This window comes from Ovis aries, chromosome 7, assembly GCF_016772045.2.
Source record: "Ovis aries strain OAR_USU_Benz2616 breed Rambouillet chromosome 7, ARS-UI_Ramb_v3.0, whole genome shotgun sequence".
NCBI lineage: Eukaryota > Metazoa > Chordata > Mammalia > Artiodactyla > Bovidae > Ovis > Ovis aries.
Window position 1 is genome coordinate 82429849 of NC_056060.1, and position 15706 is coordinate 82445554.

The following is a 15706-nucleotide window of genomic DNA, read 5'->3' on the forward strand; positions in this document are numbered from 1 at the left end:
CTAAAGAGCACTGGGCCATTGTCCAGAGTCCCATGATGTTGCGTCAAAGACACTGGAAGAGAAGAACATGCTAGAACACCCCTGGTAACTCCAGCTAGTGACTCAGCTTTTGTCTGTGGCATGGAACCTATCCATTCCAACAGTGCCCAAGACCATCTTCAACAAGGACGCCGTAGCTTCCACAACTATACTGTAGTTCTGTCAGCCATTGCACCCAGCGTACCACCTGAACAGAGCTGCTCTTGGGGCAAGAGCGCTAACAGCATGGTCCCACGCCATCTGCCTCCCCCAACGCCTCCAGTGCAGGCTCCAGACCAACCCCTGCCCCGCCCCCAACAAGACTCCATCAAGTTTCCCAGCAGCCCTTGCTCCCACCTTCTAGACTGGAAGGCTAGAATTTTCTTTCCAGGGGCCTTTCCTTTTGTCATCCCTATTTTTGGCCAGGGCTAAAAAAGCAAAACAGAAAGCCACTAAAGCAAAACCAAACTCTTGGTCATAAAAAGCAAGTGAGCTGGGAGAGATTTTATAGACAGAGCTCAGAAGTTCAAAAGACCCTGTAGCTGAGATTTCAAAATGGCAGCTAGCTAAATGCCACTTGGTCTAAATCGGCTTATCCAAACGTCCTTCCCAATCTCCAAGGGGGTGTCCATAATTACTAGCATAGCCACCTGCAAATGTGGAATCTGAATCTGCCTTCTTTCAAAGATTAGAGAGGTGGGACCACGAAGCTTAGCTCCCAATGCCAGAGAAGAGGTTGGAAGGGAAGAGAGAAGGGGAGACGGGAGACCTTCACAGCAGCATGCAAGGACATGGCAAGCTCGGCCCATTCCATATCTCAGCTATTATGCCTTCCCAACTGGCTTGGCCAAAATCCAGGGAGACTCCAGACTGGTGAGTCTGTGAATGTGAGGCAGAGATAAGCGACACTGAGAGGGAGCCCTCGCCCACAGTTATAAATGGGCTGCAGCGCTGCTGGAGCAAGGAGCCAAGGGAATCTTCCATTTCCAAGACATCTCTGCACTCTGTGCTGCTCCTGGAGATTAAGAACTCTCTTTATTGGTTTTCCCCCACTCTCTGAAAGGCAACTAAGCAGTTACCCTGAGAACACAAAAAAATCAGGGGGATTTGGAAGGTTTTTATTTTTAATGTGTTAAAACATGTTGACCTTAGATACTTGTTTGGAATAAAAGTGGGACAGTAGAAAGTTGCATTCTTTCGTTCATCTCTGGGGCAGTCATGCTGCGCCATGCCTCTGATAGACAGGGAGGAGACCCATCACCAACCTCAGCAAGGGATCTGTTTTGGGAACTCAGAAAAAAAGATGCATATCCTTCCAGAAGGAGGCTTGGCCTCTGCGGAAGGGTAGATGAAATCGGACAAACAGAAATAAGAGGAAGGCTCTCTTAGAGGGGGGAAGAGCATGAGCAAACTTCAGAAGAGGGTGATGCTTGGCCTAGCAATGAGACTGGCTGGGGGAAGGGCAGGAAGACTTCATGGAAACTGAGGGATCTAGTGCTGGAAGTTTATCCACCCCCTTCACCGACTCTAGGGCATCCCTGAGTGTGTCGTATGCACCCTCCAAAGAGCGAACGCCGTCAACCTGGGGCCCCTGTGAAGTCTAGAGGACAGGAATGTCTGCCCCAAGCCTTACCCGGGGGTCAGACGCCTGGAAAAAATTCCTGAGATTATTTGGTGTTGTCTGAGATGGATCTGGAGCCTCACTGGCTGAAGACAGAAGCGGCTTTTGGTGGGGCTGCCAGGCCTGGTCTGTGGCAAGCTCGAGGCACTGTCATGTATCAAAACGTTGGCACTTGCTGTTTACCAGTCTGGATCTGCTTTCCTTTCTCTTCTTTTATTCACTGTGATCCTTACAAACCATCTCCTCCCCGAAGATCTCCTGATCCCTTCATTTGCAATTAATCCACTGCCCTTTACACTCCTCCAACAAGTCGAGGTCTCTCTATTCCCATATGTGCTTACCTGTCTTGTCTTATAAGAGTCTCACTTCCCTCTACATATAAACACTTGAATGTTAAACAGCCAGGTCTTAAACATCTTTTGACCCCCAGCACCAATTCTTCCTGCAACTGAAGCTCTAATACTTTGGCCACCTGATGTAAAGAGCCGTCTCACTGGGAAAGACCCTGATGCTGAGAAAGATTGAGGGCAAAAGGAGAAGGGGGCGGCAGAGGGTAAGATGGTTAGATAGCATCAGTGACTCGATGGACATGAGTTTGAGCAAACTCCAGGAGATAGCAAAGGACAGAGGAGCCCGGCGTGCTGCAGTCCATGGGGTCACAAAGAGTCGGACACGACTGAATGACTGAAAGACAACAACCAACTCTTCCATTGCAGATACTCATCAAATACTTAATGAGTTGAATACACAGCCCCATAAGGAGTGACCTGGTCCTGGCTGACATCCCTTATTCCTGTATCCATCCATTCATTTGTCCAAAAAGCATGTGAGTGCCCAGGATCAGGCAAGCTAGCTCATCTCTTACAGAGCACACAGGAACTCTTCAACCAATCTGCTGAAAAGTGACTTTCAGCATTCAGGCTTCAGTATCAGGGACTTTTTTTCAGGTCCAGGACATAGAACATGCCACAGGATCACAGGACAAAAACCTGGCCACAACAAGGTGAACGTGGCCTACATCCTGATGCCCGTATCTGTCCAGATGAAATGTCACGCCCTCAAGAACCACCCCTGGAGCAGACAGATTGTCTGGGAGATGGGTTAGGGCCCCCAAGGGCTCTGCCCAGCCCACCCAGGAGAAGGCTAGATATGCCTATCACAGAAGAGGGCAGAGTAAAGATATCCCTGCCACCTAAGTGCACAGTACTCCAGAGGTGCTGGGTAAGGGGCTGGCAATGTGGGGTGTGGGAAGAGTTCTAGCAGCCTCCCCAGAAGAGGAGACATGATCCTGGAGACAGGAAGATTTGCTGAAAGTCAGAAGAAAAGTCCACCCTGCTCAGAGCTCAAGAGGCGCACATTCTTTGAGAAGGTGGTGTATCCAGGAACCGCTCTGCTCTGGGGACAAAAATAGGGGTGACGGTGACAGAGGAAGGTGGTAGGTTATGGACAATCGTTTATCTCAGGTCTCTTCCAGTTCCAGAGTTACAGGATCCTAATCTGAACCTCCTCCAGCAACAATTTGAAAAAGTTGCCCGAGTCCGGGGACTTCTGGAAAGAAAGTTGACTAGTTGCGTCAAACAATCAACCAAGAAGAAATTCTGAAGGGATAAATTTTCCTTATCGCTCCAAGACATGCATCAAAGCAGCTAGCTGCTGTCTGCCCAGCCTGGGAAGATGATAATGGTTTCTAATGGCCTGTAAACAATAGAAGCGGCCTTTGTAATAAAGATTAACAAATTAATTCCTTAGGCTCCCTCCCTGCACCCTGCAGCGCCCTGCTCCCCCTGTGCTGGGACAGAGCAACCTTCAGGGACCTGAGAAGAGGAGGGATCCAGGCCCAAGACTTGATGCCTCTGAGGAAAATCAGACCTGTGGGCCGCAGGGGGGTGTGTCCCGAAGGAGGGTCACAAATCACCTTGTCCTCAATCTGGGTAAAAGGAAAAGAATCCCTCGTCTCGGAAAATATCAGAAACCAGAGAGAGAGACGAAACACCTGGAAACTGGCACAAGAGGTAAACTTCATTCTGACTCGGTGAGCTCACTCATTCATTCAGCAAACACTTGTGTACACTTACTAGAGTGCCAGGCATCTGCAGAGGGTCCAAGAGAATACAAAGAAAACACCTGCCCTGCATGGAGTGACAGTCTGGGGGCTGGTGCAGGAATAAGGGGCCTGCACAGAGAAAGATAATACAGGCTAACGCAATATTTGCAAAGTGTTACCCACGTCGAGATGTCTATTTCCACTTCTTTGCTTCTTCTTTGATGTACCATGTTCAGCGTGGGTGACTGGGGTAGATGATATTCAGAAAACAGAGGAGTCAGAAAGAGGAGAAAGAAAGGGGGACACAAAAGAAAAAGGAAGCCAAGCCCCTCCTCCCTCCTGCCACTGTCCTCTCTACACTCAGTCCCAGTTCTGGGAAAGAAGAGGACCTATTGTCACTAGAGGCCTCAAGCAGGTCCAGGCCACCAAGTCACAATCCATGTCTGTTCCTGCACCAACAAGACGTGTTTTTGCTGAACTCTGCAAAATTCTGGCTATCTGGACTTTTCTATTTGATACACCAACTTCCAACACCCAACAACCTTCACTCTTAGACCTCCTCTGTGTGTGTGTGTGTATGTGTGTGTGTGCAGAGACACATGTGCATAACATTAATGGTGATATGATGGAGGGACATCTAAGGTTTTTTCACCCATGGTTCCAAAGTTAACAATGTCGCCTTTTGAAACTAATGATGAATACATTCTTTTGCGTCTGCTTAGCCTCTCATTTTTCAGTTCTTCAATAAATATTATCTCATGTTCATGCCACAAGTAACCTTGGGTGGCAACAAAGAATAAACACTGTTATCTCCACTTTAGATTTCTCCTCCTCTCTCCATTTGTTTTCCACTCAGCAACGGTTGAGCACCTATCATGTGCTGGTACCACGCAGGGTGTGACATCTACAAGACAGAGCAAAGCTAACGTGGGCACCCCCTCCATCAGCTTCACAGCACGGTAGGGGAGAGAGATGGACGCACAATCTGTTCTCCAGGACTTGGGGCAGGTTCCGGAGGAGATGACTGACTGTAAAAGATTTTGCCAAGTGAAAGACAGAAGAAAGGAGATTCCAGGGAGGTGGGCTGCTGTTTGTGCTCAGAGAAGAGTAAGCCGTCTGCTGTCTCCAGCCTATGGCATGAGTGGAGGTGAAGGGCACAGCCTGAGAAACGAGACTAAAGAGGTGGGCTGGGCCCCGACCAGAGAGCCAAGGAGCTTGGACTTTGTCCTGAGGGCAACGAGGAAACCAATGAGGGTTTTAAGCAGAGGCAGGTGATGTGATCAGATTTGTATTTTAGCAAGATTATTCTGACTGCTGAGAAGAGAATGCGCTGGAATAGCAAGAGACTCAGCAGGCTCTCGAGACATTTCCAGAATAGAATCGACAGGACTGGGTGTCCCTTTGGAGGCAGGAGGAAAAGGAGGCTTTCTCATGTGAGCTCAGCCAAGACAGGAAACCGATAAGAAAGCAAGAGGCAGAGAAATTCAGTGTTTTGCCTAAGGTCACGTAGACTACTTGATGACAGGCCCACGCCAGGAACCTAAAATTCTTCCCCGTAGAAACCCCTTGGTTTGCCATGTTAGCATCAACCAGTGACTTAGCCGTCATTATCCGCCAGGCTGTTTCCTTGTTCCCTGCTTGTCTCATGCAGGTTCGCTTTTCACCCTACAAAGATGACAAGCCCGTGAATGCAAAATTCCTTTGACCTACCAAAGGGCCTGGCACAGTCCTAGGCACCAAGAGGTCAATGAATGTTAGTGAGTCAATCAAATCCAGGAGCCCCACCGGGGCCTTAGGCACTGCCTTCACTGCAATGTGAGACTGTTTTCTTCTTTAATCCTTAACAAACAGTATTTTTTAAATCACATCTAGATTGAGCAGTTCTTAGATGCTTGGATTTCAAAGTTCAGGAAACTTTTAACAACAACAGGAAAAAAAAAAAATTACAGGGATCACCATAGTCTTGTCACCTTTTTTTACTTTGCCAGCTAAGGACATTCTAAAACCCAACTGCAATCTACTACTCAAGTTCTTAAAAGAAAGGACATTTAATACATATTGCACAGGTCAGGATAATATAGTTTTAAGATTAGGGATAATCCTTCAAATAAAATCAGAGTTCCTTGACTAAGCACAATTGACACCTGGGGCCAGATAAAGCTTTGCTGTGTGTATGGAGGGGTGGGGAGGGGAGGGATGCAGGGGGTGTTGTTGAGGAGTCATCCTGTACTCTGTGAGGTGGTCTGAAACATCTCTGGCAACTGCTCCGGAGATGCCTGTAGCACTCCCAAACCGTGACAACCAAACAATGTCTCCAGGCACTGCCAAACAGCCCCGGGGGGCAAGACCATCTCCGCTGAGAACCAGTGAATTAAAAAAAGGAAGTCTTATTAACAAACTAGTTATTAATTTATTACCCTTATATGTTAGAGTGGTGAAAACCTCCTCACAAACTGGCACCAGTCCCTAACCCAGCTTTGAGGAATGAGAGGTTAAGAAGATGGGATTTGACATCAGACTTGACCTCAAATCTCAATTCTGCTTCTTACTCACTGCCTGACCTTGAGCAAGCGCCTGCTCTAAACCTCCCTTTCCTCTCCTGCAGGACCTCCCGTCAGAGTTGGGAGGATTAAGCGGAATTGATGTAACCCACTTAGCAACATGCCGGGCACATGATTGTCGGGAGAGACGGGGTATGACAACGACTAATATTATTTCTATACCTCTAATGTTACTTCCATACCTCTTTGATAGCACATAGCGAAGCATCTGGCACATCTGGATGGCGACCCAGATTTAGGATGTTCTGGGTAAAGGGATCTTGCACATAATGTAGAAGGTCTCCAGTAAACATTTATTGAAGAGATAGATGACCCCCAATCACACCCTGCTCTCACCAGTCCCCTTCCCCAATCCCACCACACCTAAGCTCTTCCCTCTGTTACGAGAGCTTCCTCAAAATCTCCCCATGGGGACTGAACCCATGAATGAAGTCTGGCCACTCCAGGACCCCTGCTCTGTGGATAAGAACTCTGGGGAAATCCTCTAACGATTAGTATTGCTATCCATCCGCTACCTGGACTTTGACTAGCTCTTGCCCCCCTGAGGATGAGAGTGCACCCTTGCTCAGGCCCACCATTAAAGTCACCCATTTCATCAACATTGTCAGGTTGCTGCTGTCCCCCTTGAGATATTTAAACTGGAGGCAGGCCAGGGACAGAAAAAGGAGGTGGCACTATCCTTGAACAAAAGTAGCCATAAAAGGGTGTGGGAAACAAGGGAGCGACAAATTAAACAAGCAGGCAACCTCAAAGGAAGGGGAGGAGGAGAGACTCTGACAGGGGTCAGAGTTCATGCTGCCTCCTCCACCCCCACCAAGCCCACCTCCTGCCTCAGCACAGAGAGCACTGGTAGCTCTTGCAAGGGGGAAAATAGTTCTTGTTATAAACCAGACATGGTCCTGGCCAAAGCCAAGCCATCATAAATTTCTGGGGCTCACCTCACATGTACATAAAATATCTATCTTCTGACAATTTCCCAAAGGATCAAGGTTTTCTCACCATCACAGGGTCATGGGACATAATCACAAGGAGGGGACTTAAAGAGCAGTTGACCCAAGCTCTCATTTTACAGACGGGGAAGCTGAGGTTCGGAGGGAGAAAGGAATCTGCTCAGGACCATCCCAGCATGCTCCAGGCGGCACTGAGCTGAGAGCTTGAGGCTTCAGTTTCAGCACATGGCTTCACTAGGGCCTCCAAAACATACCCAGAGAAGAGGAAGGTGTGTTATGAACTAAACCTCACCCGTCCTGAAAACATAGTTGATCGCATCTGCAGCCTCAGATGAGGAAAGTCTTAACAAGTTCTCATAAGGGGCTAGTGACCTAGTCTCATGGCTTCTCCATCCATTTGGAAACTGTTAGGAGAATAAATCACTTTCTGCAGGAGAATCTAGCAACTCCCTTCTTTGCTCCATCATGAATCATCTGTCTTCTCCAGACCATCTGATACTATGACCAAAACACAAAGAGAACTGTAAAGACCATTTGGGGGACGGAGGGTGCTGGAGGGAGGCGCACATGTGCATATAATGGGAAGAGAGACAGGAAATCAACGTGGCCAAATGCTAGTAAACGGTGACTCTAAGCAAACAACAGACATGTTCCTTTTGCCATTCTTGTAACTTTTCAGAGGGTGTGAAATTTTTCCAAGTAAAAATTTCAGGGAATAGAAAGCACTAGTTCATAATCTAAATTAATTTGTTTTAATGATTTGTAAGGAATCAGGACTCACTCCCTCAATTTCACAGAGTTTCTCTAAGGACTAACATCCTTAGAAAAAGTTGTAAGACCTCCCAGAGATTAGAGGTGTAGGGCTCCAAAAAATATGTGATGCTCAGCAACCTTGGGATCCGTAACTGATTTCAAATATTTTTTCCCATCAGCTCCCCAAATACACATATGCTTGTCACATTATGTATCACGTGGTTTTGTTTCAGAAAATAACTAGTTACAACAAGTTATGGATGGAGCAAAGTCAGAATCCAAAAGAAGTTCATCCTCTTTTCAATATATGAGGTTCATTAATACAACAGAATGCAGCTTAATTTCTATTCAGTATGGAAATTCTTTCATATAAATTCTTGAATCAAAATCCACATCTGACTCACAGTCACCATGTTCGCTATTCAAAGTAATTTTTAATTTGGGTCATATGGGATCCCTAAAACTCTACCCTTGACCACACATATGAAACCCATGCCAATACTGCGGCATTCAAGGCATGAAGGTTTGAGAGAATGCAACCCATTCAAGAAACTTGCAAGAATTTCTTATGATCAAAGTACGAGTTGAAGGGAGAAGGAGCAGAAGAATACGAGATTGGAAAGATAGGTAGAGATCATATCCTGGGGGGCCTATATGCTGGACAAAGGAACAAGATGTTTATTTCAGGGGTGGGGGGTGTGGCAACAAGGCAGCCCTGGGTTTTACGATGGGAGGGATATAGTTGGATCATTCCAGCAGAGGATGGATGGCAGTAACTCAGAACTAGGGAGTCTAATTGGAATGACAAAGATCTGAACAGTTAGAGTGGGAGTGAAGAACTGAGGACAAATTAGGGCTATTAAAGAAAGCAAAGGGACAGTCCTTGAGAGGAAGAGGGCAGACATGCCCGACAGACAGGAGTCCAAGGTGACTTCCAGCTGCGCTGGCTTGGGAGATGCGGCTGCTGCTCATCCAGGCGGGGAGTCCAGGAGAAGGTTTGGCAGAGGAATGTAGCAAGTTCTGAACATGCTGAGGTTTCACCTGGATATGTAAATGTGGAGCCCCAGAGAGAAGTCTGGGTTAGACATATGCATTTGAGAGTAATCAGCATATATATGGTCGTGATGTCATGGGTGTGGATGTGGTCAACTAGAGAGAAACTGAGAGCAAAACAAGAATTGAATTAAGAAACTCTGGGGAACTGAAGTGTTTTGACTGGCCTAAGAAGCAGAGACCTCAGTCTGCTTTTAAGTGACCCATTAAACTCCGTTATCTTCCACCGGCTGGTCACACCATGCTAGAGTCGAGGAAGGAGCAATGATATATTAAAATAAACTCACTTCTTAACAACAAGAAGACAAACAACCCAATTACAACATGGGCAAAGAATTTGAATGGCTATTTCTCCACAGAATATATACAGATGGTCAATAAGCACATGAAAGCACCTAGCATCATTAATCAGAGAAATGCAACTCAAAACCACAATGAGGTATCGCTTTTTATCTACTAGGACGGGCTATAATCATAAAGATAATTGCAAGTGTCAGCAAGGATGTGGAGAAATTGAGCCCTCATATACCACTGGTAGGAATGTAAAATGGTGCAGCCACTCTAAAAGAAGTTTGGCAGGACTTCCCTGCTGGCCCAGTGGTTAAGATTCCACCCTCCTTCTGTAGTGGATGTGAGTTCAACCCCTGGTTGGAGAACTAAGATCCCACATGCCGCATGGTGTGGCCAAAAAAAATTTTCAACAAATTAAAACAATTTTTTTAAATAAATAAAAATAATTTTTAAATGAAAATAGTTTGGCAGTTTCTAAAAAAATTAAGTATAGAGTTATCATACAATCCAGCAATTCCACTTCTAGGCATATACCCAAGAGAACTGAAAATATGCCCACATGAAAACTTATACTTGAATGCTCATATTAGCATTATTCATAATAGGCAACAAGTGGAAACAGACCACATGTCTATCAACTGATGAATGGATAAATAAAATATTCACACACTGGAATATTATTCTACCATAAAAAGGAAAAACATGCTACAATATGGTTAGACATTGAAAACATGTTAAGTTAAAGACCCCAGACACGAAAGGCCACGTATATTGTCTGATTCCGTTTATATGACATATTCAAACCAAGGGAATTCATAGATATAGAAAGCAGATTCTTGGTTGCCAGGGCCTGGGGGAGGGGAGAATGAGAAGTGACTGTTTTTGGGTAACAGATTTCTTTCTAGGGTAATGAAATGTCCTGAAATTAGATAGTGGTAATGTTTGTATAACACTGAATATACTGAGACCGCTCAACTGCACACTTTAAAATATGAAAAATCAATATTTGAACATTGACTGGATATAAATATAAGAAATTACTTTGTTTTCAGGTAGAAGAATGACATAGTTCTGCTTTTATTCTTTTTTAATCCTTACTGTTTAAATAAATAAATAATTTATAAAATAAAATGCTAAAAGAACCCAATTCATTGTACATGGTTAAAATGGTGAACTTTATATTACAGGAATTTTATCTCAATAAAAGAAATTTTAGACAATAAACTCACTTTACAAAGTTCCCATAGGCAAGAGGAGCTGGGTAAGCAATTTCTCCACCTTGCCCAGATATTCTGAGTAAAGAAGCCAAAACTCCATTCTAACTAAAGATGCCAAAGAGCATGCTTCTCAACAGACTCTTAAATGTCTTCAAATGTCCATAGGTTAGGGGTGGGGGCTCTGCTGATGAGTAGAGAAGGAACAGACCCCTCTTGATAGCTACTCCCACCTTGGTGAGGCTGCCTCACTTCTAAGACCCTAAAATGCTAAACAAGCAGAACAGACCTACAGAGAGACAGCAAGTAGGCATGATCTGGGGCATAGTTACTCCACAGACAGAAAAGAGAAATTACTTCTGGGCCCAGGGTACCCAGAAGTCCTAGAATGGCAACCTTTTGGTTCCTGCCCCTTATTCAACACCCAACGCCCCTGCACTGCGTTTCCAGACGACCTTGTGGGCCAGCATTCCAAGCTGTCCAGAGCGGAACCATTCGCCGCAAATACAGCAGCTCTCTGTTCACACAGTGCCCCGGGCAGTGGCTCTAAATCTCTTTGGGCTTTGGACACAAGTGATTTTGAAATTAGCACAACTTACATTGTCGAGAGCCAGCTCAACACCGTCAGCTGCAGAAGTCAAGGCCCCGAGAAGCCAAGAATGGGACAGAAGACGGACTGTGAGTTTATCAGAGGAGCTCGGAGCCTCCGGGCAGCAGAGCCTGAGGTTGGAGCTCCAGGGTTCCGCAGAACTTCCTGACGATAATTTCATTGCTACTTCCCTCTCCGATGATACACTTCTCTCTCTCTTTTTGCTCCCCCTCTCCCGCCAAACTCCCAGGGTAACACTGGATAATGAAGTGAGAGAATGAAAATGCTTCTAGGTGGCACCTGACCACCCCAGAGAGACTGTCAGAGCAGGGAGGCAGTTCTGGAGTGAAAAGCAAAACCTCTGGCCTCTTCCAGCCCTTGGGTAAGCAACCCTTCCCCCATGCCTCCCTATCCCTCTCCGCCCAACGAGAATCAGAGCACAAAGAAACCAGGTCTTCCCTTGGGGTTCTGGCCACCTCGTGGGGCGATTATGATACCCTGCAGTTGCCATGCCTACTGTGATGTCATTCCTTTTATCATTCCATCAAGGTGGATTTTTTTTTTTTTCCTTTTCTCTAAAGGACATCCTCCGATCGAATGCCTGGTAGCCCACTGGGAGCTCCAGCCCTTGTCTTAAACTAGACCTGGGTAAACTACAGCATGCGGGACCTCAGAAGACTCTACAGACCTAATGGAGGTAGGGAAGGGTTAGGAGTGGCTCCCAGGACACAGAGACGCTCTCCTCCCACGCTGGTCAATCTCTCTCTACCTTTATGCAGAACACAGATTTCACCAGCGCTCAGAAATGCAAACAGAACAGGGATGTGTGACAAGGTCCTGTCAGCTCTACTCAACAGGGCAGAAGGCAATCACTTTTTAAGTAAAATGAAGGCAAAGAAGAAAGATGGAGGAAAAGACGTACAAACCCCCTACTTATCATGCACTGAAGAATGCAAAAGAGCAAAGAAAAATATTTCCTAAATGATTGCTTTCCACTGTCTAGCCATGGAGCTCCGGGGGTTCCATACCAATGAAAAGCATTTCTCTGGGTCCCTACTGTGTGCCAAGCACTGCACCAGGTACTGGCGTCCCATTTTTCAAAGAACTAATAACAGGATGACTGTTCACAATCATGACAGTTACACAGGCTCATCTTAACGCCTTTGCTCCCCTAGAAACCAAAGCTCTGAGAAACCAGGCAGTTTGTCCCCGGCCATGAGGCTCAATCTACAACCTGTGGGCAGAGAGCAAAAACTCGGGCATGGACGAGCCTTGCCCAAAACCCTCAAGTGAACACAACAGCTGGCTGTATGCTTTCTCCTCTTTTCGTCCTCCGCTGTGGGATCCACGGGGCTTCTGCCAGGCAGTGAAGGAAGGCGGCAGGCGGCTCGAGCTCCAGCTGCTGCAGCCCCACCAGGGAAATGGCGGCCATCTGCCACGCTGAACCGCAGTAGGGCCCAGGAAGGCAGTTCCTGCAGCCGGCCCACCCTCTGCAGTCAACTTAACCTTTAGGCAACAGGACCACTCCTGGAAGTCATCACTGACATTGTTAAGACACAGCACCAGGCACAAAACAGGGGCCCAATCACTGGAAACTTCCAGACTTATTACATAAAACATGGCGACTGCTGTTGGCGTCAGCAGCTCTGTTACTTTCAGCCAAAAACTAACACAGAGAACTGACTTTATCTTACTGGATCTATAACATATTTTTTGTGTTTAAAAAAAAATTATACATCACAAATATATTCTTTTCATCTTAAGCAGGAAAAAAAATCCAATGCCCACTTTACAAATGAGGAAACCAAGGTAAAGGACAGAGAAAGGTCATCCCAGGTGACATTAATATGCAGAACTGAGATTTTTATCCTACATATTCACTTTCAGGGACCCTTGGTAACAGCACAGGTGCTAAGGGATTTAGATGGAAGCCACATTACCAAGCCACCAAACAAGCCATCACTGTTAGTTCTTTTGTGTTTAAGTGGGGTTGGAGCAGGGTTTCGCAGGGGAGAGAAAGGCAGGTGGTGAGAAGAAGTAGGAGACAGATCCTCATGAAAGCCCAAGCATTTATTCCCAAAAACGTCGCTGATATGGTTCAGGGGCCAAATGTCAGACTTGCTAACACTGTCCTCCTTTTAAACAAGCCAGCCTGTTTCACCTGTCCTCAGGTAGGTGTCCAGGTGCCCTACTTTTCCATGGAGCCCTGCTCCCTTGGGAACAGAAGCCTGAACAGACTGCTTTGCGCTCGCACAGGTAAGAAATGCTGCCATCCAAAACCAGGCCAGCGAGTACACACAGGAAACATTCACTAGATGGTGGCTCGGCTGGCTTCAGTTGCGAAATCCATCCTTTAGGACACACATCTGTGAGACAGGCCCTGCAGAAATCGCAGTTTGGATCAAAGCAGGCCGGCCCTGATCATCTCATTAAAAGCGGCAGGATGTGAACTCCAAGTTGTGATGAGGCCTAAAAAGCAGGAGTCCTAGACTCTGACCTGGACTTGAATCTCAGCACCACCCGCTCACTATGTGACTGAGAGTGTTTGCTCTCAGTTTTCCTCCTCCATAAAATGGGGATAAAGATAGCTGCGAGAAGTTAAGAAAATGCCAATATGTAATAGACTCTTCAAAGATTGTACCTGTAAGTATCGGTTTGCCAGGCACAGCTGGGTGTCTGTGTTCAGCCACCCACACATTTTCCCTGACCCCTTCTGACCCATGGCCTTCACTTGCAACAGAATTGACCCTGAGGGTAAAGCCTTTGGCCACAGAACTGAGCTCTCATTCTTGCCAAGCTAACTGACCCATATAGGCTTCACAGCCTTGTTCTTACTGGAACCACTCTTTTGTTTGTTTGAATTTTTTATTTATGCATATGCTTTTTATGAGTTTCTTTATGCATATGTGTGTGTGTATATATAATTTATTCAAGTGCATTTTATCACTTACACTCTTTTCCTGTATTCTGTCTTCCCACGTCAGCACCCCAACTCTGACCCTGCTTTCCCCATGTGGCCCATGTTAATATTTCAGTCTGTGTCCTTCCATGTTTTTCCTCATACCATGTAAATTATTTTACACACACAAACATACATAAATAGGGGTTTGGGGAGAGGTATATGCTCTTCTCCCTCTTGTTCATTCTGTCATATGTTGTTCAAATCCTTTTAATGGTTCTGTAATGACCCACGGGATGAAGGTACCATTGCTATTGGACCATTTCCCTACTGACAGGTATTCACTGTGTTTTAATTCTTGGCTATTACATACAAAATATCAATAAACTCCTTGTACACACGTCCTCACCGAAGATCATTTTCTAACCAGACAAATTGCCCAAGCCCAGCATGTGAAAGTCATCCATCAAAAGACATGATCATGAGCTCCAATAGGGTCACATCGTCCTTAAATTCCCCTTAGAATAGGACCCCTCTGCTCTTAGTAGTGCAAACTCCAGGCTTGGGTCTGACCTCCAACTCCTAGTTCTTGCAGGGTCTTACTGTGTCAACTCTCTAGGTCTTAATTTTCCCATCTGTAAAGTAAAATAATAACTGCCTGGTGGTGCAGAATTCAGGAGTGCTTTTGTGAGGGAGCCATGTGTGAAGTGCTATTTTTGCTGTTATTCTATAGGATGTTGCTTCTAGCTTGTTGTGCTGGCAGTCAAGGAAGGGAGGGCAAGCCAAAACTAACTGTTTCAATTCAACTCCCTCTAAGACTTGGAGGTCCTTCTTCAGAAAGTTGCGGGAACTGGGTGGGAAAGCCTCTGTCTCTCTGCCTTCCGGGAGCACCTTGCACTGAGATTGTTTACAACCCAAAGTCAGGACTAGCTGGAAGGACTTTTGAGTCTCCACCCGCCAGGCTTTGTCACATTCCAAAGAGAAGCAGCTGTAACTGAAGTTATAAGAGGAATCGTCCAGTGAGCAGATTGTGGAAAATCGGAAATCTCACTGATGTCTGATTTTCACTCAAAAGCTCCCTAAGCTCTAAATTGCATTCAGTAAAAAGTGTAAGGTGGTGGGGATGGGTATACTCCTTTTGCAGGGGATGTGGTAATTAGGATTTTCTGTTCCTGAAAAAAAGAGATGCTTTGTGGAGGGGGAATCCCTAAAACTTCCATTTCAGGTAGCAGTTCTAAGCCTTTCAAGAACCTTCCTGAAAAGAAGCAGTTTCAGCAACTCAAGTGAATTTGCCGGGTTACCATATGGCTCATAACGCATGAGTTGTTCAGTCGCTCAGTCGTGCCTGACTCTTTGCAACCCCATGGACTACAGCACGCCAGGCTTCCCCGTCCTTCACTGTCTCCTGGAGTTTGCTCAAACTCATGTCCATTGAGTTGGTGATGCCATCCAACCATAACGCATCACAGGGGAGCAATAGAAATGATAAAAATCTGCAGAATTAGTATAATGTTATTCTGCTCTAAAACTCAAATCAAATCTGAATGTGGAATATTTTTCTTCATAAAATCAAGCCGATGAGGGACTTCCCTGGTGGTTCAATGGTTAACAGAAAGCACTTGCCCTGCAGGGGGGTGGTGGGGCTGGGGGCAGGTTCGATCCCTGGACAGGGAACTAAGATCCTGCATGCCGGTGGCTCAGCTTTAAAAAAAA

The 15706-nt window shown here is 46.0% G+C and overlaps 1 protein-coding gene across 6 annotated transcripts in view; it reads right to left on the bottom strand.

The window, feature by feature from the left end:
• Positions 1–15706, bottom strand: part of DPF3 (double PHD fingers 3) — a 288441-nt gene that overhangs the window by 227642 nt on the left and 45093 nt on the right. The window contains exon 1 of one of the 6 annotated variants that reach the window (XM_060418248.1): positions 11105–15706. This exon is cut by the window's right edge and continues 39112 nt beyond it. The exons of 4 other annotated variants lie outside the window; for them this stretch is intronic. In XM_060418248.1, the coding sequence (XP_060274231.1) occupies positions 11105–11106 (2 nt within the window). In that variant the 5' untranslated portion in view covers positions 11107–15706. One more of the 6 variants, XM_060418246.1, reaches the window with a different exon arrangement.